General features: G+C 51.4%; 1 protein-coding gene across 1 annotated transcript; it reads right to left on the reverse strand.

Moving 5' to 3' along the window:
• Positions 1-186: 186 nt before the first annotated feature.
• RAB5C (RAB5C, member RAS oncogene family) lies at positions 187-24157 on the reverse strand. The gene is made up of 6 exons (XM_049636093.1): positions 24041-24157; positions 4838-5092; positions 3176-3327; positions 2847-2969; positions 1837-1930; positions 187-1113 (listed from the first exon to the last, which is right to left on the reverse strand). Exons 2-6 carry the CDS (start codon positions 5001-5003, stop codon positions 998-1000), a joined length of 651 nt encoding a protein of 216 aa, XP_049492050.1. The 5' UTR covers positions 5004-5092; positions 24041-24157; the 3' UTR covers positions 187-997.
• Between the last annotated feature and the right edge of the window lie 448 nt (positions 24158-24605).

Here is a 24605-nt window from a genome sequence, read left to right on the forward strand (position 1 = left end):
TCACTCTCACCCCACCCTACCCCTTAGAGCTGGTAGAGCAAGGGCCTCTTTCTCTTGGTTACCATCACCACCAGCATCCCTTCACTTTTGCGGGGTGGGGGGTGGGGGAGTGAAGTTAGTTCAAGTAAGCTAGAGCAGATGCGGTCTGATAAACTGCCAGAGAGAGACAAGGAAGACAAGTGGGAGGTCGATCGATCGGCTGACTATATTGACAAGATACTGATTGGTTACATGTTGAAGAAAACATACAATACAAAATACAGAAAAAGTTGGTTCCATCCCCTCCCCCCCCCCCCCCCCCCCCTTCCCCCCCCCCCCCCAAATACTCATCATCGTGATTTGGTCAGAACAGGGCTCAGAGCCAGAGGTCAGGGTGACGGAGGGGGAGGGGGGTTATGGGGAATGGGTTGGTGGCTGTCACAATAATGCTGTGGTAATGCTGTGGTTTCTCTCCCAGCTGTGCGTCAGGGGGTGAGGGGGGGGGGGGCTGCAGCCTGATGACAGCCAGCTGAGGGAAGAGCTGCCTCTCCCTTCCCTCGCCCCTTAGGGCCACCACCCAGAACCAAACCCACTCCAAACACAGTAAGGATATGGATGCTCTTGCTGAGTCTGCTAATCAGCAAGAGGGAAAGAAGGGTAACTGCTCCAACCCCCGCCTCCCCACATACAAGGGTGGGGGGGGAACAGGGGCACGTGGCTACTACCAGCAGAGGAAGAGTGGGAGAGCAATAGAAAGGGCTGGAAGTGGGAAGAGCAGAAGATCATATATATTAAAAAAGTGACTTAAGACTTAAAATTGAATTAGTATTTGTACAGAAAGGTGCAGGTGGAATAACCCACTCCGGCCTATGATCAAAATTCTATGGAGAAATCATGGCGGACCCCTCCCCCTGCCCCCGCAGTGGTAGCCCGAGTCGTTAAGTGCGATTGGTTAGAGTGGATTCCAGTCGGGTCGGTCAGGCGGAGGAGGTGGGGGCAGCGGGCAGGCAAGGGGGGCTCAGTTGCTGCAGCACTGGCTCCGGCTGGCTGGGTTGTTCTCCTGGAGGTCCACGCCTCGGTTCCGGCCTGGAGCACCAGCTGCATTCTGGGGCTCGTTCTTGGGAAGCTTCTTAGCTGTTTGGAAGAGGAGGGGAAATATGCATTTGTGGGGCTACCCCAATACTCTTCCAAGTATGCTTGAGTGGAAGCTGGCCTTTGTACCACCCAATCTGGGATAACCCATGGGGGAGCTTCGCTTCTTTGCGCCAGGCGCATGCATTCTGAGTGTTTCAAGAAACTGAGGCAAAGAGGGTGCCTGGGTGGCTCAGTCGGTAAAGTGTCCAACTTCGGCTCAGGTCATGATCTCACCATTTATGAGTTCGAGCCCCACATCGGGCTCTGTGCTGACAGCTCGGAGCCTGGAGCCTGCTTTGGATTCTGTGTCTCCCTCTCTCTCTGCCTCTCTCTCTCTCTCTCTCTCAAAAATAAACAAACATTAAAAAAACAAACCTGAGGCCAAGAGAGATTAAATAACTTGCCCCAGGACCACAGAGTTAAATGATAAAACAAGGATTCAAACCCGGGCAGGATGACTCACTACAGAGCCAGATCAGCCTAAAGATCCTAAGAAGTGGGTAGGGGGATGGTGATGTAGGGTTTTCGGTGGGTGGTAATCTAAAGGGTCAGAAAGTGAAATGTTGAGACTTTGGCCCAGGCTGTAGAAACTTCCGGGGTGAACTCTCTATATGTGGCAGTCAGATAAAGTGACCCCACAGACTTACCACATACTACAAAACAGCAGCCAAGTGATAGGATAGGACCCTGGTCAGGGGAGGGGAGGGAAGGAGAGCAACTCACCTATTGCCATGAAAATTTCATTCACGTTCATCGCAGTCTTTGCTGATGTCTCCATGAACAGCAGACTGTTGTCTTCCGCATAGGCTTGTGCTTCCTGGTTTAGATGGAGGTGAGAAAGTGGGTAGGAGGGAAATGATGACAGTTGGCAGGGGCCAGGGCCCAGGATAAAAATCTTCCCTCCTCACAGTCGCCTTACACACAATAGAGACAATGCAGGGATTTTTCAGTCCCGAGGCTCTCCTGCTCTGGGTCCCCCACAAATCTGCACCACACCCAAGGCCCCCACTTCACATACAGCACCTTTCAGTTCACAAACATTGGCAGATGTTTTACTCAGGTTTTCCTAAGTCCATTCTGCCTTTTGCCCTTCAAAATCACTAAGCTAAAAAAATACTTCTAGAAAGTTATCCTACAAATGCACATGCACATTTGGAAAAAATACAAAAGCATGTGGATGTTGACCGCAGTGCTGCTTCCAGTCGTTTGCTATTACAAACAACCTACAAGTCCATTGGTTAAGGGCCTGGTAAAAAATACACAGTATTATGGGGCACACCCCCATCGATGCAAAGAAAGGGATTCATTCGCATGGGTATATTTCTAGAAAAATAAGAAACTGTGATGAACTTGGGGGAAGGGAGACTGAGTGTCTGGGTTGGAGATTTAAATTTAATTCCATGTATCTTCCTGTACCGCGTAAATTTTACTCGTGCGTGTTTTATGTGGATAAAAGTAATCCTTTTTCAGTAAGTTTCATTGAAAAGTCAGTTTACACAAAAAATAAGCGGAAGCTTCAGCTATCCTTATGCATACACACGCCACCAGCCGATGACAAAGAACAAGGAGGAGCAGAGAAGTCCTTTAGGCCCACATTCAAGTCACGAGAGGACGGCAGATGAAAGCGCCCCGGCCTCCCCACTTGGCCCTCCGCACAGCCCCTGAGCAGCCGAGGCTGAGCCAAGCGTGGAGCCGGCTTACTCCTCCCCCCCCAAGTCCTGTCCTCCCCCCACCTGGAACTCCACGGCTCTCTTGCTGGCCAGGTCCGCCTTGTTCCCTGCAAGTGCGATGACGATGTTGGGGCTAGCCTGCCTCTGTAGCTCCTTCACCCAGTTCTTGGCCCGTGCAAATGTATCCTGGGGAGACAAGGCCAGAATGTCAGAGAGACAGAGGCGGCATTCTGCCCAGGGCCACTCACTTAGGGAAGCTCGAGCTGGCAGAGCCCAAGTGTCTAAGATGCTACCGCCCTGGAGATTCTGGTGAGACACCCCCAAACGACAGAGGAAATCTGCCCACACCCCATCCAGGAACAAAGTGTTGAGAAGTAAGGGGAAATCTTTACTGTGTTGGTGATGTCATAGACCACGATGGCAGCTTGGGCCCCCCGATAGTACATGGGGGCCAGGCTGTGATACCGCTCCTGTCCAGCTGTGTCCCAGATCTCAAATTTGACTGTTGTGTCGTCCAAACAGACCGTCTGTGTGAGGAAGGCCGCTGTAAGAGGGAAGGTGGTGTTATAAGGCAAGAAGGAGCTCAAGAAGCCACCCCCACATATCTCCCCAGTACTGCATGTGGACTCTTTGCTGAGATGGGCCCAGAAAAGCCCCCAGCCCAGCGGCTGAAGCAGGGTAGGTGGTGTTTGTATTTTTCTGCCATGTGTCAAGGGGACTGGGGGCTGCACAGGCCTTACAGACCCACACTAGGCAAGGGCAGAAGGGATGTCTGTCCGCACCTGAACCGTTTTAGGAGCACCTCCGAGGAGGACTGGCAAGGGGCAGGAGAGGGAAAAGCCCAGGGGAAGATGGACTCCCAAGCACAGAAGGGTGGGCCCACCACTCCCCCCGTCCCCCTCCCCACCTCCCCTCACAGGGGACAGTCAGGCTGGAAGCCTCCCTAGTCCCTCAGTTTGCTCCGGCCCAGGGGTGTTGCTGGCCTTCGGTTTCCTGAGGACACTCACACACTTAGCTACACTGGGGCCGCCTGAAAGTACACGCTGTTCCACTGCCAGGCGGAGGCTGGGTGGCTGGCTTCCCGGCTGCCCCTGCCACCTCCAGGCATGCTGGCTAGCCTCCACCCCCAGCTTTGACCTTGACCCATTCCTGATTGGCCACCCTGTGGCTCGACCTTCAGGGAACACAGTGACCCTATCTTTGGTCTGAGGAGACAAGGGAGCATGTGGCGCTTGTGCACATGCTTCAGGAGGAGTCCCAGAGCCGGGACAGGCAGGTGGGAGTCCCCTCCCCACTGGGAACCAGGGGAGGATCCCAGAGAGCTCAGAGTGGAAGCCAGCTCCCTGCTCTGCCCTCCCCCCATGCCCCTGAGGGCCCAGGGTGGGGGAAACTGCCTCACTTCCCCGTCTCCAGCTCCGGACTCGGGTGCTGAGGAGGCAGCAGAGGACTGCTGACTCGGCCCGTTTAGCTTCCAGCTGCCTGGAAACCTCCTACCAAGAGGGCAGAGAAAGGGTGACTCAAGCCCAACGTCCGCCCTGGCCCCTAAGGTTTGTACAGGACACTGAGGCAGGGAACTGAGCCCACGCCCTCACGGGCTACACGCTGACCACCAGGAAATCAATGATAGGCTCTGAGCTCGAGGGTAAAGGTCAACTTCAGAAACGCTGGCCCGCTCACCAGGCCATTTCCCCATTCTGCAAAGTAGGAGAGGCCAGGACAGACGCACTGCCTGGTACGGTCAGAAGGACCCTCAGACCGAGGGTCTCCCTTCCAGAGGCCGGGTCAGTGGAAGGCCCTTAGCCAAGGCCGCGCAATAGTACAGTGGCATAATCGGGAGGAGAAGCCAGTTTTGGACTCCCAGCTAAGTCTTACTGGGTGGCGGTGGGGACTCCGGCATGGAGACCAGCTGTTGGATTTGATTCCAGGGCCCAGGTGAGGAAGAGGTGCTGCCGCCGCAGGCACGTTTAGTCCCTCTGGGCAGGCGGCTCCCTTCTCAACGCCAAGGCGTTTCTTTGGCATTCCTGAGGCCGCCCCACTCCCTTGTGCCCACTCACCTCCAATGGTGCTCTCCTGGTACTCATGGAACTGTCCCTTGACAAAGCGGAGCACGAGGCTGGATTTGCCCACTGCAGACTCCCCGAGCAGGACCAGCTTAAACTGACAGATCTTGTTCCCAGCGGCTGGTCCGTTGGGTCGCGCTGCACCTCCCCGACCCGCCATGGCCCGTCCTGCTGTAGTGGTACCAGTGAGCGTGGGGCGGGGGCCGGTGCTGCGCGAAGAGGCACTTAGTGAGGACGGGGGACCTCCAACTGCAAGAGAGATCAGCAGTACTGGTCAGGCCAGAGACTGTCGCACAGCAAGCCCTTTTCAAATCACTCTTTTTTTTTTTTTTTTTTTTTTTTTTTTTTTTTTTTTTTTCAGCTTTTTTTTTTTATTTTTGGGACAGAGAGAGACAGAGCATGAACGGGGGAGGGGCAGAGAGAGAGGGAGACACAGAATCGGAAACAGGCTCCAGGCTCCGAGCCATCAGCCCAGAGCCTGACGCGGGGCTCGAACTCAGCCCAGAGCCTGACGCGGGGCTCGAACTCACGGACTGCGAGATCGTGACCTGGCTGAAGTCGGACGCTCAACCGACTGCGCCACCCAGGCGCCCCTCAAATCACTCTTAAATCACAGGTCCCTCCCGCTGCCCTCCCTGAGGACCTGAATCCTCCCATCCTGCCAACCCCCCGGCCCCCACCTCCCAGAAGTTAGGAGAAGAGTCCGAACTAGGAGGTACTATACATCTATTTGCCCTACAATCATCTGAGCAGTGAAAAGTGGTCTCCCAACTCTAGGTTCATGGTTCTGAGCAAACATATTACTTCCCAATCCCAAGTATCACGTACACGCAGAACAATGGGCATATGGCAGCCTGGTGACAGTTAAGTCAACAGGCTCCCTGGAGTACCAAAAAAATCATGCGGGAAGACGCCAGGATCCAGATGAACAAACAACAAACCTGTGGTCCTGTAGCTAAGATCACAGCGCACCTTGGTGCAAAGCCAGAGTGGATGGTGAGGCTGACCAGGGCACAGGGAGTCCAGATAGAAAGCTCATCAGACAAGGTGCTTGGCCAACCTTGTGGGCACTCGGGGACCAGGGACTGGCCAGTGCAAGTTGTATTCAAAATAGCCATTTTGTCCTGCTGTCTCTAGAAGGACTAACTTTCTCAGTCGGAGGCTGGACTGTGCACTGGAATCAAAGTCCCATTTCACTCCTTCATCCCAAACCTCTTCCCCCTGGTTCTCTCATTTTTGGTGGACCAGAAGTCTCACACACATTAAAACACAAAACACACACAAAACCAAACACACACCCAAGCCAGAGAGCTCTGCTGGCAGTCAGAACGGCTGCCAAATTTCCCTTTTCAACAGAGACCTCAGTTCCATTCTCTACTGGCAGAGGCAGAAGGTGACGCAGAGAAGGAACAGGGAAGTATGGGAGGGCAGACACAAATGAGGGACACCGAAACCTGCACCCCAAGCAGCCGGTGTTCCGCACTGACATCTTAGTCACTCTGTTAGTGATAGCTTTGGAGGCGCAAAGAAGGATAAAGAGCCTATTTCCAGAAGCCTCTAGAAGACTTATACTAAAAAATACCAGAACGTTTACAGAATGTTTTACAGACGAGTACTGTGACAAGGTATTTCATCCTAAACATCTGTATAGCATCTGAACCTAAGCTGGAAAGAAAAAGCTTTGATTCAACTACCCTTAGCAGAATGGAGTCAATGCAGGAGGGGTCTTCAGAACAAGAGCCCAAGCAAGTACAGCCCAGAGCTGCCCCCTCGGCAAGGGGAGTGCATCCCCCTACAGTCAGAGGACGGGGGCGTGAATGAAGAGAAGGGTATCCGTGGGCAGCGACGGGCTATGCTCATGCAAGAAGTTGACGGCAAAGGGCTTGCTTTGTTCAGTCTGAAATCCCTTTTCGCATCCCCGTCCTCCTAGCAACTCATTTAAAAAGTGAGCTTCAGGAAGCATGATTCACTAGCCAGGAAAAACAGTTTCCTTTCTGGATAGCACCAAGGGAAAAGAGGTTTGAACCGGGAGCCACCTCTTCCCCAAGAATACAGGAAGGCAGGCAGTACAGGGGGGCGGGGGGGGGGGAGCTGGGGAATCCCTATTAGTAACAAGAAATGCTAGTGCTATGATATTTTACAGTTTTACAGCTTTCTCTTTTAAAAAAAATTTTTTTTAATGTTTACTTATATTTGAGAGAGAGACCAAAACAGAGCATGAGCAAGAAAGGGGCAGAGAGGGAGACACAGAATCACAAGTAGGCTCCAGGCTCTAAGCGGTCAGCACAGAGCCTGACGCGGGACTCGAACCCACAAAGTACGAAAACATGACCTGAGCCAAAGTCAGCTCTTAACCAACTGAGCCACCCAGGCGCCCCTACAACTTTCTCTTTTCACCCCAGTCACTGATGTTTGCGAGACTCTCCGGCCCTTGAGGCAGGGTCTGTGCTTCTGGCTTCTTTGAGAGCCTTCCTCATAAGGCCTACCAAAGAAATCCTTTTCAGAGCCGGCTAGCATTCACCGAGCAATTGCATAACCATCATCTCCCTTTAGCTTTAAAACAATCTCCCATTTTTTTTCACATAAATAGCCTGCCTCTCAGGTGTTCAATGCCCTGTTCAAGGGCACCCAGCATATAGGTGAAGACCTGGATGCGGGTTGCCTGTGTGCTCCTTTACCTCCTGTGCTCCTGGCCCATCTCCCTGCGGTGGGAAGAATGCTGGAGACAACACCCACCCTGTTTCCGGTCGCTGGGTGAGCGAGACCCTGAGACCTTCTTGTGCGGCAGCAGCCCGGCTGGCCTGCAAGGTGTGGCTCCAGCCCACAGTCACAGTGATCTTGCAGGCCCTGACTCCTTCCAACTGTGGGAGGAGCCGCCCAGGGCCAGGCAGGCGACAGCAGCAGAGGGAAACCACAATGGAATTACAAGTTGGTTATTACCACAAATCCACGTGACACATCGTCCCGGCTGGGCGGCAGAGTGTGGCTGGGGCACTACAGAAGGAGGTATGAAGGAGTGGGGAGAGGGGAACGGAAGATCAAGTCCCCGGTTCCAACAAAACCAAAGCAGCTGGGGCTGAGGGCTCCTGGGGTGGGAAGTAATCAGCACCCATAAGTCAAAAAATACAGAGATAACATCTAAGTCTTGTCCCCATCGAATCAGTGGGTTTCCAAACCTGCCCAGACAGAACTTGTATTTTTAACAAGCCAGGAGAGACAAGTAACTCTTATCCAGTGGTTCCTGACCTTGTCTGTACTTCAAAATCACCTGTGCAGCCGGCCCCTGGAGGTTCCTACAAAGGTTTGGAGGAGGGCCTGGGATCTGTATTTTTTTTTTTTTTAATGTTTATTTTTGAGAGAACCCGAGTGGGGGAGGGGTGGAGAGGGAGGGAGACAGAGGATTCGAAGCAGGCTCCTTGCTGACCGCAGAGAGTCCCATGTGGGGCCTGAACTCACAAACCATGAGATCATGACCTGAGCCAAAGCCGGATGCTTAACCAACTGAGCCACCCAGGAGCCCGAAGTATCTGTATTTTTTAAAAGCGCTGTAGGTGCTCTCCCCGGCACAAACTGGCAGGTGACATATTCTGCCTGGATATTGATCCTGCTTTCCAGAGGCACATGAGCAGGCACACAAGGCACTTTTTATGGCCTCCGTTGCCTCGTGGTATTATTCCTGGCCCCTCTGGCTGATCACATGAACAAAGGTGTTGACCTTCCAAGACAATAAAGACACAGAGGAAGCTGATTTTGCCACAAAGGGCACGCGAAGACATGGGCGTGTTTAGGACAGGCAAAGGCCACACCCAGAACCCCAGGAAGCTTTATACCCTCCCCTCCCAAGATTGGGAAGCTGAGGATGCACCCAGGCAGGTGGAAAAGGTGAATTCACACACTGAGCTGGCCTGCCAGCTGGGGGAGGGAATCTCACTGTGGGAATCTTCTGAACCAGAGGCAAGAATTACCCACGGGTACAGGCAGGTAATGGAATTATAACCAAAAATGCCATAGCAAAAATCTTCTTTCAGGTAAAAATCAAATTCTCTTTAAGAGCTAAAGTTGTAGTCAGAGTTTCTTATAAGATACAGAATGGGCCAAAAGATTTTTTTTTTTTTTAAACCAGTTTCTCCAACACCAGGAAAAACACACCAGTAGGATGGATTTCCTCCTGGATATTTTCACGAAGCTGCTAAAATGGGCAGAGCTTCAGACCCATGGCAAAAGACTCACCTTGACGTGACTGCTCCCCTTACGCTCCAAGTCAGAACCTTGGTTTGTTCAGAGGCTATGGAGTATAAGCACCATCTCCAATCTTATTATCTTCATAGGAAATGGAAGAGATCACAAGGACTGGGGGGCACCCGACACTTTCCCCCACAATGTACATGAAAGGGCAGAGGGACCCAAGCTCCTAAATATATGCCCAGCCAGTTCTGGAGCCAAGGGCAGGAGAGAGAGAGAGAAACAGCAAAATACTACACTTACTCTGGCTTTTCTCTGCTCTGGACACTAGAAGGTCAGTGGGTACCAAACTTTTTTTTTATCAGAATCACCAGGGCATTTAGAAATAACCCTGACCAACTGAATTAAAATTTCTAAAAGCAGAGTCCAGAAAATGTTTTTAAAGTAAGTTCCCCCAGTGATTCTAGGCAGCCGATTTAAGCACAAGAGCTACAGCTGAGGGCACCTGGGTGGCTCAGTCGGTTGACTGTTGGACTTCGGCTCAGGTCATGATCTTGCAGTTCATGAGTTCGAGCCCCACATCAGACTCTGTGCTCTTTAGCATGGGGCCTGTGCTTTAGGTCTTCTGTCTCCCTCTCTCTCTCCCCCCCTTTCTCTCTGCACGCCCTCTCAAAAATAAATACACATTAAAGAGCTATAGCTGATACAGGAAGGAGGGAGGAATGCCAGAGACAGAAAGGCACCCTTCCAGATCAGTGCCATGGACAACACAGGTGGATCAGACCGTGGGTGGGGACTGATTCCTGGCTTCATGCAACTACTGAAGCCTCTAAGATGCCAGATGCTGCTGCCCTTCACCCTAGCCTCCACTAGATATGTCTCTTCTCTAACCGTGAAGTCACCCACTTCATGCTTTTTGTCCTTCCTGGTAAAAGAGTGAGCAATTCCAGCTGATGGGCGTCTCTCACACTTCCTGTTTGCTTCAGAGACTTCCTCTAGCTGACAGTCCTGGCACAGCCTGGACAGTGAGCTGATTAGGGAAACCAATCAGACTCCGTTGACCAGAGGCTGAGAAGGGCTCACTCAAGGTTAGCCCCTGGTGGGGGAAGGACGGAGAACCAAGTGACCGTGCCCAGGGCCCCCTAAAAGGTGGTCCTGGCCAGTGACTCTTCAGCTATACTCTAGATGAAAGCATTCCTGAGTATCTAACACCACAAGAGCTGGGCAAGAAACGATGACAGCAGAAGCAATGTGTTAGCCTGCAGAGAATGAAAAGTGGGGCACAGGAGAAGAGGTAGTTAGGTTCAAAGGTGAAGCTAGAAGACACTAAAAAGCTCGAGTCAGCCAGGGAGATGATTTACCCACAGGCTCCAGAACACAGGCCTTCCTCAAAGGGGAAAATCGCCACTACCAGCACACAGGACCAGAGGGCAGACTCACAGAAGGACTACCGGGCCTCTGACTGGCTGCAGACTCAGAAGGAAGAAAAATCTGAAGCCACACAAGCCATGAGCCACGTGAGGTACCCACTCACCATTCCCCAGCACAGCTCACAGATTAGGACTTGGGAGACTGGTTTAGTTAGAGCCTGGCTCCACCGTTTACTAGCCGAGTGACCTTGGCCAAGTCAGACAGGCAACTACTGTCAGCTTCAGTCTCTTATCTATAAAACGGTATTGTTTAATACCAATCGCATGGGGTTGTTGTCAAGGTTAAATGAAACAATGCATAGTTCGCGTAACACAGTATTAGGCCGAGGGTGAGGCTCTAGCAAATGACAGGTTTCTTACAGTACTAAGGGCCTAACTAACTAGTTTTGACTCACTGGTTGCCAAAGCTCAAGGTCCTTGAAGACCTCATCCTCCTCTTTCCAATTACAGAAGAAATGAAGTTGAGGTGAGGTGGCCTGCCTGCAGTCACAGTCAGGTGGTGGCAGAACCCAAGCCCAGGACTTGTAATTCTAGCAGGGCTTCCTCGTCACAGATAGAAAACCCGAGAATATTAACAGTGTCATCACAGCCACTACAAATAACAGGGGTTCTATGTACAAATAACAGCCTTCTATGTAGGCTTTAATGGAATATGGCTTTTAACAATGGAAAAATGAGTTTGTATCAAACTGTAAAAAAAAAAAAATACTGCTAGACAGGAATATTTTATATCTTGATTTGGGAGGTAGACACACAGATGTACACAAATGTAAAAATCTATCAAGCTGTCCAAGTGAGATGTATAAATCTTACTACGTGTAAGTTACACGTCAATACAGAATGTTTCCGGAATCCAATTTTGCATACAACAGTGAGAAAGTAAAGCTTACAAATGCTATGAAACCATTCTAGCTTCCCTGTATAGAAGATATTTTCTGTCTCCTCTTTAGTATAACAAAATTCAGAATAATAAAGACAATCAAAAAGATGGATGCCTGAATTAGAAGAGGACTAAAAGAGGGGAGCCTGGCTGCCTCAGTCAGAGGAGCACGCGACTCTTGATCTCGGGGTTGGGAGTTTGAGCCCCATGCTGGGTGTGGAGATTGCTTAAATAAATTAAAAAAAAAAAACAACCAAAAAAAACAAAAAAAAAATAGAGGGGGTGTCTGGGTGGCTCAGACAGTTAAGCATCCGATTCTTGGTTTTGTCTCGGGTCATGATCTCACAATTCATGAGTTCAAGCCCCGCATCTGGCTCTGCGCTGACTGTGCAGAGCCTGCTTGGGATTTTCTGTCTCTCCCTCTCTCTCTGCCCCTCCCCAACGAACGCATGTGCTCATGCTCTCTCTCTCAAAATAAATAAACATAAAAAAAAAAAAGAGGGCAGAGAAAGAACAAATGTCTCTCAAAATAAATAAATGTAAAAAAAAAAATAGAGGGCAGAGAAAGAACAAAAGTACCCAGCTAACAAGGCGCAAGCTAATAGGATTCAATACAAACAGGACCGCTACACACATACTAAGAATATATTTGCACTTAACTGTGGGCTGAAGAATTTTAAAGTTGCTTAAAGCTTCATAATAAAAAGGGAAGGTGACATTTATGTCTTTTCAGTGAGCAGAAAGGTTACCACAGTGACGCTGTGCACTCTCCAATCAGTCCAGAGGGAGTCTGCAGAGTCTGCAGGGTTTAGGGGGTGCAGGTTGGGGGATGGAATCAAAGAGAGGGGCATCTTCCCATGTGACCAGTACTATGGGACTGCAACACAGAGGACCTGTGTCCCACCTGGAGGATAAGAGAGGAATCTTGGCCCTGGAAGCCAGAGGCTTAGAAGGCCAGGTTGAGATTTGGGGAGAACGCTGATGGGGTGTGTCAGGCCAGGGCTGGGGCCCCTCATCCCACCACAAAGTAGGGGATTCAGGATCAGGAGAGCTGGCAGCAGGGGAGGAAGGTGTGCCGCGTTTACACAGTCACAGTAAGAGGACTGCCTTTCCAGGGGGAAGGGAAGGAAAGCATCCCAGAGAGCCGCCCAGGGTGAGCTGCGCCCCCTACCACTGCAAGATGCCCTTGAATCTGCCCGAACCCTTAATCCATCTCCCTTAACTGGGATCAGTTTCAGCTCACTCCCCTTTCAACGAGAACTCTGCTGGGGCTGGCTGCCTGGACTTCCCCACCACAACGGGGCCCTGACACTGTCCACAGGGGCTCCTGCTGGAGCCACTAACAGCACTAACACCTGCAAAAGGGGCCAGGGTGCAGGAGCTCCAGGAGTCTGAAACCCTAGAGGCACATGACCAAGCGGTCCTTTCCACTCTCCGGGCAGAACCGGGCTCCACAGCCCTTTCTCCTGGGCAGGAAGATGCCAAGGTGAGTGAGGCGGAAGCCACCCTTGAGGGACAGATCCCCAGCTTCCCGGAGCCCTGCCCCATTAAGAACATCAAGAAAGCCTTCCCTGAGCTTCACGCTGCTTTCTCGGCTCTCGACAACAGACGATCCTGAGAGGCTGACAGAAGCAGACTCAGCGCTAACTTTCAGGCAGAGGATGGAAACCTCCAGCCCCTGTGCCTATAGGGAGGATGACTGATGGGGGCCGGGCCGGGGGGGAACATCACATATTTGCTGACACAGCTTGGTCACTGTGGGCTGCCTGTACTGTCCACAGAAGGGCCCCAGGAGTCATGGGTAGCTCTGAGAACCTCATTCACTGGTCGTGCTGGCCAACAGAGCCAGACGTTGGGGCGGCAGGTAGTGAGGAAGGCCAGACAGACAGGGGACCACCTGCGGCTGCACCAGGCAAAACTCGTCCTGTCTCCTGACTCTAAGAGGCACTAGGGGCCCTAGGTGCTGACACTGACACTCCTAAGAGACTATTCTCCCTAAGGGGACCCAATCTCCTGACTCAGCACACCCCAGTCGGCAGGGTTGCGGTGGACCCTCTGGCCCCAACGGGGCAGCTAAGAAGTCTCAAGCAAAAGCTGGATTGAAGTTTGGTACCTTCTGCGACACAAATCCACACGCAGCTAGCTACAAGATGTGGTGGGAACAGGACTGAAGCAGAGCAGTGGCTCACAGGCCACCACCCAGCTCTTCACTTGCTAGTGCCAGAGAGAGGATGCAAAGAGAGCCGGCCAAGGCACAGGTTCTTCCCTGCTGTGATCCCAGGACAGAGTGCGAGTTACGTGAAAGCCAGTGAGTTCAGACATGGGAGCCCTGCTGACCCACAAGCCTCACAGCTACCCTGTATTTGTTCTGCTGATGCAGTTACTTTATTAATTAATTAATTTATTTATTTATTTACTTACTTATTAATTCTTTAAAAAAATTTTTTTAGTGTTTATTTTTGAGATTGAGCAGGGAAGGGGCAGAAACAGAGGGAGACACAGACCCGAAGTAGGCTCCAGGCTCCAAGCTGTCCGCACAGAGCCTGACACAGGGCTCAAACTCACGAACCATGAGATCATGACCTGAACCAAAGTTGTTGGATGCTTAACTGACTGAGCCACCCAGGTGCCCTCATGCAGTTACTATTTACTTAGGACAGTTCTAGCTGGGATCTCAGCAACGCAGAGCCCGTCTTCCCCTCTGGCTCTGGAGGGTCTCTGCGGGGGCCAGGAGCACCAGCCGGGCCAGCTGCCACTTCTGCTCCTGCCACATGCCCAGAAAGATGCCAAGAACCTCTGCCGAATGTCAGGGTCATCAGCCACACCTGTTTGTTGGGCTACTCATACCAACAAGTGACCAGCAACTGACATCCCTCATAAACCCTTCCTGTCTTTACCAAAAAAATGAAAACAAAAGAAAGCCAAGTGAATTCACTGCCCTCAGCTCCTAAATAGAGAGCAGAGGGCAGAGACCGTGTTTGAGAAGTGAATGGGGAAAAGAGAATCAGGTATCAGACACCAGCAAACCAAATTCCTCTTGCTCAGACACCACATACACTGTGGTTCAGAGGCCGCCCAACTAACAAGAAACAAGGTCAAAGCTCCCACTGTGAGATCTGAGGGACGAAGGCAACTCTCAAGAGCCTGGATACAAAGCACAGTATCTTAGGCGGGCTTTTTCTTTCTTTTTTTAAACGTTTATTATTTTTGAGAGAGAGAGAAAGAGAGCAGGAGAGGGGCAGAAAGAGGGGGGGTAGAGAGGATCCCAAGCAGGCTCTGTGCTGACGGGAGCGAGCCTGATGCGAGGCTCAAACTCAGGAACCCGAGATCATGACCTGAGCCAAAGTCGGACACTCAACCCACTGAGCCACCCAGGCGCCCCTGACTTTTTCTTCCTTAATCTTTGCTGAACAAAATGCAGAAAGAGTGCCAGGTGAAGAAACCAGGCAATGAATGAGTCTAAACAAGTTTCAATGAATGAGTCCGGCAAGAGGTTGGAGAACTTGGGGGCTTGAGATGAGGAGTGAAGAGGGTAGAGAAATTAAGGGCACTGTTACAGATGAAAAGGAGCACACAACAACATTCTCCAAGGCTGCACTACGGGTTTCCTTTGTTTTAACAGCACATGATATCAAGCCAGACACACAGTAGGTGCTCGTAAACAGAGACTGCAATACACACACAGTAGGTGGTGAACGGAGCTGCAATACAGGCCTGGTTGGGTCCGGCAAGTGATGCGGCAGTTGAAGGCTTAAATCCACATCCACCTGCCAGGCTGCTCACACCCCATCACAAGCCACAGCCCAGCCCAGCTCAGCCCAGCCCAGCCAAGGAACCTCTTCACTACCTCAGACAGGACCTCTTAGGTTCCTTCTGCATAGGGGCTAAGAGCACAAGTCTTGGAGTCAGACCAACTCCAGTTCAAGTCCCGGAGCCACCATGTACTGGGGTGACCTGGTGTTACCACTGGACCCATTTTCCGATACATAAGATAGAAAGACTAATGCCCATCTCCCAAGGCTGCTGGCAAAAGGATACACGTGAGACTTGGCAGAGGGCCTGGCTCCGAGCAAGCCCTTCATAAATGTTCCTGGGGCAGGGAAGCCCCTGACCCTGGAGGTCCCTACGAAGGAAGGAGATCCTCAATCAGTATGTTCACTCCCTGTTCACACGTTCCTTCTGCTTGCAGTCTCCTTGGACCCCATTCTTCAATGTCCCTCATTTGGAGAGAATGCTGAACACATCGACTACGGTCTGAATGTCTGTGCACCACCCCCCCTCCCCCACCGCCGCGTTCATACGTTGAAATCCTAACCCCAGGGGCGCCTGGGTGGCGCAGTCGGTTAAGCGTCCGACTTCAGCCAGGTCATGATCTCGCGGTCCGTGAGTTTGAGCCCCGCGTCAGGCTCTGGGCTGATGGCTCGGAGCCTGGATGGAGCCTGTTTCCGATTCTGTGTCTCCCTCTCTCTCTGCCCCTCCCCCGTTCATGCTCTGTCTCTCTCTGTCCCAAAAATAAATAAAAAACGTTGAAAAAAAAAATTTTTTAAAAAGAAATCCTAACCCCAATGTGATGGTATCTGGAGGTGATTAAGCCATGCGGGCAGCACGCTCATGACTGGGATTAGTGCCCCTTTAAAGGAGACTCCAGAGAGCTCCCTTGCCCCTCCCGCCATGTGAGGACATGGAGAGAAGCTGGCCTGGAAGAGGGCCTTCACCACAGCCTGACCATGCTGGCTGCCCCTCTAATCTTGGACTTCCGGCCTCTAGAACTGTGAGAAATAAATGTCCTTGTTTATAAGCCGGGCAGTCTGTGGCATTTGGGTATGGCAGCCTGAACAGACTAAGACAGCGACTTTTAACAGTGTCCTAGAAAAAGGACCAATTCACCCTTGATGTCCTGTGTCCTGTCAATAACCCTCACCCTGTATTCTCTGGAGACTGGCTTCCAAAGCCACAAGAATGGAGAGGGGACCACCACTATCCGGAAAAATCAGCAGGGTTGAACCCTCAAACAGGTAAACAATAACCCCTTAAAAAAAAAAAAGAAAAGAAAGAAAAAGCCCCACAAGAGAAAGCATCTCAAAGCCCAAATGCCCTTCCTTCCATTTCAAAGCCTCTTTCAGGAAAGGGAAGAAGTAGTTCAGTTGTGTGGGGGGGGGGGGGGGGGGGGGGGCAGGACTAGGACAGCTGACAAAGAAACCAGAGTTCCTTTTAAAGAACCAGGCTGGAAATGCTAGAGGTTTGGAAATTGGCGTCATTAATCACCACAGCCTCTGAGCAGCTCAGAGAGCAATGTGATGACTAGGAGAGCAGCCAGGGTGAGGAAGGCCACCCACGCCCTCCCCCATTCCCAGGATGCTCTGACAGAGCCACCTGAAGAGGACACACAGGCAGCTAGGAATAGAAGACTAGAGGCTTGTAAACCAACTCCTGTTAAGATCCCAAGTTAGTGTTGCCAGAAGGGCTCAAGTTACACATCTTCAGAGGGCTGACAGTACAACAGAAGGATTTAAGCTACTCAATGATTCAGGATCACAGCTCAAAGTGACAGCCTGCCCTGGGCCTGCCTAGAGCCACAAACCCTCCCAAAGGGGAGGTCTGTTCTTGAATGGCAGCAAAACAACACCGGCCCAGGCCACAGGGACTCCCTTCTAAGGGCGAAGGTTTGGCTGGAGCACTTGGCACCTGAAATAGAGGACGGTCATGTATCTTATCTTCCCAAATGGATAGTGAACTCCAGAGCAAACACCAAATCTGACCATTCGGGGATCAGTCCAGTTGTTGGATCAGTCAAAACATCAGGCAGGGGTACAAGAAGTATGAATGGGTGAGTCGAGAAGCAACAGCCTGCTCCTGGGGTCAACTGCCAGGAGTCTCCCACACACATTTCCCAGGGGCATCTTCACCTTGTTGAACTCTGGTGTCTTCAGTGACGAACCAGCAAGACAAGAAACTAACTGGACCCAGCCACACAGGTCCATATCAACATACTTAGAGGAAACAGTTGCTAAAAAAAAGGCAGTGGTCTTGAAGAGATAGCCGATTCTAGGACTGGGGCAGGAAATATGCAAGGTGAGCCTGGAGCATCTGGTAGTGACGAAAAATAAAGAAGTGCTCAAAAGGGGCACCTGGGTGGCTCGGTGGTTAAGTGTCTGACTTCGGCTCCAGTCATGATCTCGAGGTTCATGAGTTCGAGCCCCGCATCTGGTTCTGTGCTGACAGCCCGGAGCCTGGAGCCTGCTTCGGATTCTGTGTCTCCCTCTCTCTCTGCCCCTCCCCCACTCCCGCTCTGTTTGTCTCTCTCAAAAATAAACATTAAAAAAAAAAAGGTGCTCAAAAAATGAACCCCCCCCACCCCAATGATGGGGTGGGTCAAAGGGACCTGAGAGACCTCCCAGTGACCAGACCTGGAACAATCTGAGCAATAAAATAAAGTAGTACTGGATTACAAACCAAAATATAAATATCCATGAGTCCATACTGTTATAAATAAATGAATAAATCGGGGCGCCTGGGTGGCTCAGTCGGTTAAGCATCCAACTCTTAATCTCAGCTCAGGTCATGATCTCACGGTTTGTGGGATCGAGCCCTGCATCGGGCTCTGTGCTGTAAGTGCAGAGACTGCTTGGGATTCTCTCTCTCCATTACTCTCTCTCTGCCCCTCTCCTGCTCACTCTCTCTCTCTCTCTCTCTCTCTCTCTCAAAGTAAGTAAATTAATTAAATTTTAAAAAAAGAATAAAGAACTGAGGGACAACAAACAAATCTCTCCTATTCCAGAATTCCAAATAATTCACGTAGATACACTGCCCTCGAGGAGAGAAGCATAGTCCCCCACTCGAGTGTGTGCTATACATAATGACCTCCTTCCAAAGAGGACAGTACAGAAAGGGGAGGGGAGACAGCGACTTTCCAGTGGAGAGACCTGACGAACATCACCTCAGCCAGGTGACCAAGGCTGACATCAACAGAGATAAGTCACGTTAACTGCATGTACTCTTGATGTGTGATGAAAGCAGCACTTCACCTGTGTGGTCTTCCTTCCCCTGACTCATAACCCCAGTGTAATCGTGAAGAAAACATTAGACGAATCCCAACCGAAAACACACTAAAAAATACCTGAGCAGTATTCCTCAAGATGGTCAAGCTCATCAAAAACAAGGAAAGCCTAAGAAACTGGCTCAGCCAAGAGGAGCCTAAGAAGACACGCCAACTAAATGCAATGTGGTGTCTGGATGGGATCTTGGAACAGAGAAAGGACCTTAGATAAAAGCGAAAGGAATCTGAGTGAGGTGCAGACCTTTCACGAACAATTACGTATCAAAATTGGTTCACTCAGTGTGACAAATGTGCAATATTGATGTAAGAGGTTAATAGTAGCAGAAAGTGAGCCGATGAGAAAACTGAAAGCTGTGCTACCTATGAAGTTTTTCTAAAACTATTCTGAAATAAAGTTAATTTAAAAAAAAAAAAAAGGCAGTGGCTCATCTTGTGGCAAAATGAGATCCAAGGACACCAGTGACCATGAACTCATGTTCCTAAGACAAGTGAACTCTCCACGGAGCCACACTGAGGGGTGTGTGGGAAGAGGGGTGGCAGGAGCCGCATCAGTGGTCCCGAGGTGCCCCACCCCACAGGCACAGGGCCTGAGAGTTTGAAGGCCATGGGAGTAGGTCACAGAGGGAAGGCTGCTCTCACCACTCCTGTCCACACAGCTGCTGGTGCCACTTAAGAGCTCCCCCCTTCACGAATGAGCCCATGCAGATGTGCAAAGCAGCAGCCCCGCGTCAGAGGTGAAGTCACCCCCAGTGATCTTGCTGAGTCCCAGCCTGCCATCGGTGCCACCTCGCCACAAGCAGCCACCGAAGCACAGCTACCGGGTACACGTGCTGCAGAAGGTGGCCGGCGGAACTGTGGATGGCCAAAGCCACGGCCGCCTTTCCCCATGAAACCCTTCACTGGGAAGATTGGAGACTGGGAGACGGCAACCCTCTGGAAATTCAGTCTGTGACCTGTCCCCACTCCCATGTCATCTGCACTGTAACATTCATCCCGTTCACCTGTTTGCTCTCCTGCGTGTGAGCAACTTCCTGGAGGACAGGCCAAAGATATGGGCCAGGCTTCGGGATCCACACTGTGTGAGCTCAGAAAGTGTGTGTTAAAAGACGTGGGCAGACATGTGCTTCAAGGGCACCTATGACTGTCTGCCCTCTTCTTTAACAACCCCAGCAGGGGGCCTTCCATGATGGGGACCATGGGAGGCCTGGACACACAGATAAAACAGGACATGACCCCTCCAGGGCTCAGGCACTAGACAAGGGGTACTAAGACCAAAGTGCAGGGAGGGGAAAAGCCCTCAGCCTACTTAGAGGAAGGGAAGGCTTCACAGAGGAAGTGATGTTCCAAGGGCCAACTGCACGCTTTAAGAGGAAAAGTCAGGAAATGTGCCTCGGAGGCAGGTGAGGCGGAGAAGAGCCTTGGAGGCAAAGGGAGGAGCACACAGCCCAGAAATGGGACAAGAGGGGAATCCAAGCACAGACTCGATTCTGACCCGACTGGGAGTTCCCCACCATAACGAGGGGATTAAACACAGTACCACCCTCCTGGGGTTGTCAGGAGGATTAAGGAGTCAGGACACAAGAATGGCTAAGAAGAGCATAGCAAAGCTCAAAAAGTTGCGTTTTTACTTGTATTATTATTCCAATATACAGGAGACGGGGTATTTAATCTGAGAACTACTCTCTTAAAATACCAGGCTATTAATGTGGAAGACTCCTTAAGATATATTCCAATTCTCTGCCATGACTCTTGGAAGCACTATTACCTGGACTTGGTGACATCCCAGTTTATAAATCCTATCCTACAGGGCACCTCAGGTCATGATCTCAGGTCATGATCTCAGCTCAGGGTCATGATCTCAAGGTTATGAGTTGGATCCCTGCGTCAGGCTCTGTGTTGATGGCATGGAGCCTGCTTGTGATTCTCTCTCCCTCTCTGCCCCTCCCCCGCTCATGTTCTTTCTTTCTCTCTCTCTCTCTCTCTCTCAAAATAAATAGATAAACTTAAAAAAAAAAAAGTATTATAAATCCTACCTGAAGCAGTGCTTCTCAAACAGCCCCAACAAAAGCACCCCTGATTAAGGTCAGGGGAGAGGAAATGCAAAACTCCAGGAATCTGGGAATTGAACCCAAAGCAGCCTGCCACAAACAAAATATTGTCTCTAAGTTTCTTGTGTTAGCTTAAACTCATGTAAACTTTGCATTCCAATCTGTAATAGATCCATGACTGTTTTAGTACAAAAATGCTTAAAACTAAGATGGAAGTGCCTAGAAGATGCAAAGACCCCTCTTAGTCGGTGGCTTGGAGTACCCACAGCACAGGACCCCCGCAGGGTCCAAGAACCCCAGATGAAGAAGCACAGTCATGGCCTTAGCATTCTCTTCTGCAAAATGGGAATACAACCCACACCGATTCTGACCGGTATCTGTGAGATGAGACAACGTGCGAAACCATGAAGCAGAGCACCAGGCGACACAGCAACACTTGGTACCAATGCTGAAGCAGAATCTTCGGGATGAATTATAATGTGCCTTCGAAACCCCACTGATCCATAAAATTGCTATTTGTGGGTATCTGGCTATCCTGTGCCAGGCACCGGACTAGCTCCTTTACCCTGTTTCTAATTCTGCAAAATACTTCGTATCCCCATTTTACTGGAAGAAACAGAGGCTCGACAAGATCAAGTCACAAGTCCAAGGCCAGGCGACTGGTAAGTGGGGGAGTCCAGACAACAACTCAGCTCTGGCTGACTCTATAAAGCTCCTGTGCTTTCCACCCTACCATACTACCTCTCTGTTTACTGGACAAGGCTCAGAAGAAGGATGTCTCTAAGAAGGACTTGCTTCGTGGGGCTGAATTTGAATTTTGACCTTGCTGTTTCCATGTAAATTCTAGTGAAAGGAGCTACTGGTGGACAGCCACATTCTTCCCACCCGCGAGCAGCAAGGGGAATCAGGGGGTGAAGCAGAAGCCGCGCTGCTGGCTCCCAACACCCATAACCCGGCCCAGAGAGACCCCTGAGCCCACTCACTTTTACTTTCATTTTCTAGCCATCACGACTTTCCCAGAAGTGAATGCTACAGATGTCAGCAAACTCCCGCCCCGAAGAGTACTGACTTGGGACTCATAACTACCATGGTCCCCAGAGGCAGAGGAGATGGGGGTCATGGAGGCTAGGAAGGTGGTGTGGGGGTGGGGAAAAAAACAGAAGCAGAGGAGGGCATCAATGACACGGACGCTAAAGGGTCTGCAGCGGGGCCCCTGCCTGCTCACCCTGCGTGCCCATTCCTTGAAGCAGCCCGAAGAAGGGCCCACTCTCAGGGAAAAAGAGGCACGTGGATTCCTAAATCCCAAGCCCCGGCTCTACCACCTTCTAACCAGATGACCTAAGGCTAGCTACTTTAAATTCCTTCAGCATCATCTCTAAAATGGAGATACAAAATCTCATGATCTCCCAGGATTCTTGTAAGGTAAGGAACAGGTATGAAAAGAACTTTGTTTCTTGGGAGGATCGTGTGTGAAAAAACCCTGCAACTTTAAAATGATTTCTAAAAAGCCATCGTTACCACCTCTCTATTGCATGAAGGCAGAAAAGGCCAACTAGTCAAAAGAGGCAAGCGAGGAGAGGCTTCTGTGGCACACAGAGCCCTTCCTCTTTTTGCCAAGCAATGTCAGATCTCTGCTTGGACTCTACAATCCCTGGATACCGGAAGCGGCTGCCTGACTACCGGGGGCACTGATGCCTTCCACATCTCTCTGAAAGGGAGAGCTTCTCCTTCAAAAACCTGTTTCAGAATTCTGGCCGGGAGAGCATGTCCAGACAAAGAGGGTCCCCTCAGAAGGCTGGCAGCCTCATCCTGTGACTCTCAAAGAGTTCCAGAAACCACAACCCTCGACAGGCGAGATAAGTTTGGTCAGAGACCGATGGCCAGTGAGCAGTCAGGCCTCTCCAGCCCTGCCCCTCAGAGGCACAGGCTGACCAGATTAGAGAAACTAGACTGGCCACAGAAGTCTCCAACAACCTTCCAAAGAAGACCACACTAGTGGTCCAACTGTTGACCCCAATAAGGTAGGCTTTTTTGTTGTCCAATAAAAAAACGAAACGAGTGCATCCCAGGTCTAGCTCAAAAGTTTGTAGGAGTGAGACACTGGTGACTGACTGTCCAGAAGAAGTCAGAAAAGGTCTCAAGGCAAAAAAAAAAAACGTTTAGCACCTGTAAGGGCAGTAAAGACGGTGCAGAACACTGAAGAGCTACAGAAATTCCCAAAGACTGCATGGCCTTTCCTCCCTTCCTCGGATGTGATAGCAAGGGTCGGTCATGGCCTCAAAGAGTCAGGCTACTCTCGTTAAGGTACAGTCTTGGCCTGTACTTTGGCCACATAACAAAGAACCTCCCAGGCTGGTCTGAGACAATAGCCATTTCACACACCTAAGTCCCAAGCACTAGACAAGGATCAGATGTCCGTACAGGCTGCCTCTTGGAAAGGCTGGGGGGAATCAGCCCTTTCTGGCATGTATGGGAATCCCTTGGGCTACAAAAATCAGCACATCAAGAAGCCAGAGGTGCCACTGTGCTCTCACCTTGCTCCTCTATAATCTACAATTTGTCCAAGCCCAGAAGGGACTGGAGAGGCCCTAGGACTAGAAGTGGCATAGACCTGTTGATCAAGGAGATGTGTGTGTGTTTGAGAGTGGGAAAGAGATGAGCCAGGACCCTTTGATTCCAGATTCCTAATTTTTGGTCTTTTCCCTCCACCCTAAAGACCAACAGACAGCAGTCCTAGGAGGAGCAGTCCCTCTGAAGCAGCTTGGAAACCACTCACGTGCTCTGGGAGGACAGGGCTGAGCCTGGAGCAAGGGGGAGGGGGAGAGGGGAGAGAGAAAGAAGATAATGAATGGGCAGATCCACCCTGATCTGTGATCTGTAGCTAGGATTAAGCAAACCTCAGCTAAATTTTTCAGAGGCAGGAAGAGAAATACACTCAGAAAACACAACTAGGGAACAATATAACTAGAGGACAGATATGGGGGTGGAGGGGGCAAGACAAGAAGGCAGTTCATCCCTAAAAAGTGGCCAAGACTTCAAATTCTACTGAGATCCTGGCTGGCTCCCTGGCTCGAGGAAAGAGGGGAAGGGAGGAGCTATGGGAGCCTGTGAGAGTGGAACGCTGTCACCCAGGACCCCTCCGCCCTCCCCCCCACCCCGAGGAAATCGAGATAAAATTTCCCTAGGGCTGGAGGGGACAACTGTTTTTGTGGGACGGTGTGGGCCGGCGGGGAGGAAAACCGCGACAGACAGCACTCCTCGCCACCTCTATAGAGAAGGAAGACCGCCTCCTTCATACCTAGCAAAGATTCCTCCAGTTCTGGGAGCAGAGGGAGCAGAATTTGGGGTCTCTCCCTCCCACAACTGAACTGGACAGGCCAGAGGAGAGCCCTGGGGGTGTCCCAAGGCTCATAAAGGGCCGGTTAGAGTGGGTAAGAAGGGCCCCCCTTTGGCCCGACGCCTGGGGAGCCCCTTAGGAGGGGGCTACGGGTCGGGGGAGGGGTCACTATCCCCCTAAGCCGGGGTTGGGCGGGAGGAAGTGCTGCCCCGAAGAGGGTTCAACGCGAGCGAGACACTGGGTCGCGGGACAGGCACACTCACGGCGGCTCCGGGGCGGCGGCGTTACTTGGGGCCGGGGCTCGGACAGGCTCCGCTCCTCTCCCCCCGGCGGTGTCCCAGGCTCCGGCCTCCACTTCCGCCTTTCAGCCGCTCCGGATCCGGATCTCCACCTCAGACCCGCCCCTCAATACTCCCAGGTGACTGACAGGGCGGAGAGACCAATGGGAGGCACCCTTGACCGATTTACAGGCGACGCCTGTGGGGGGCACGGGCGAGGCGGGAGAGCGCGCGCGAGGGACGGCGGGACTTGTAGTTCAGAGAACTGGGAGGAGCCGGTGGCCGCCTGGGACTTAGGGTTAGGGTGGAGCCCGCTGCCGGCGAGGCGGAGCCCGGCCGGGAAAATTTTAAAGCCAGGGCTGCCAAACGCGTCACCCTGGGTTCCAGGAGCCCCGAGGGGAGGCGGGTGGCAGAGCGCTGGAAGAGGGCAGACGACTGTGTGAGCAGAATTGGGAAAGGAAAAATATGGTGTGAATGAATAATGCACATGAGGCCGCAGTCCTGAGCGCTGGCTAAACCGGAGAAGCCTCTGTCTGCACAGAGCTGCCAA

This window comes from Panthera uncia, chromosome E1 (genome assembly GCF_023721935.1).
Source record: "Panthera uncia isolate 11264 chromosome E1, Puncia_PCG_1.0, whole genome shotgun sequence".
NCBI classification, from domain to species: domain Eukaryota; kingdom Metazoa; phylum Chordata; class Mammalia; order Carnivora; family Felidae; genus Panthera; species Panthera uncia.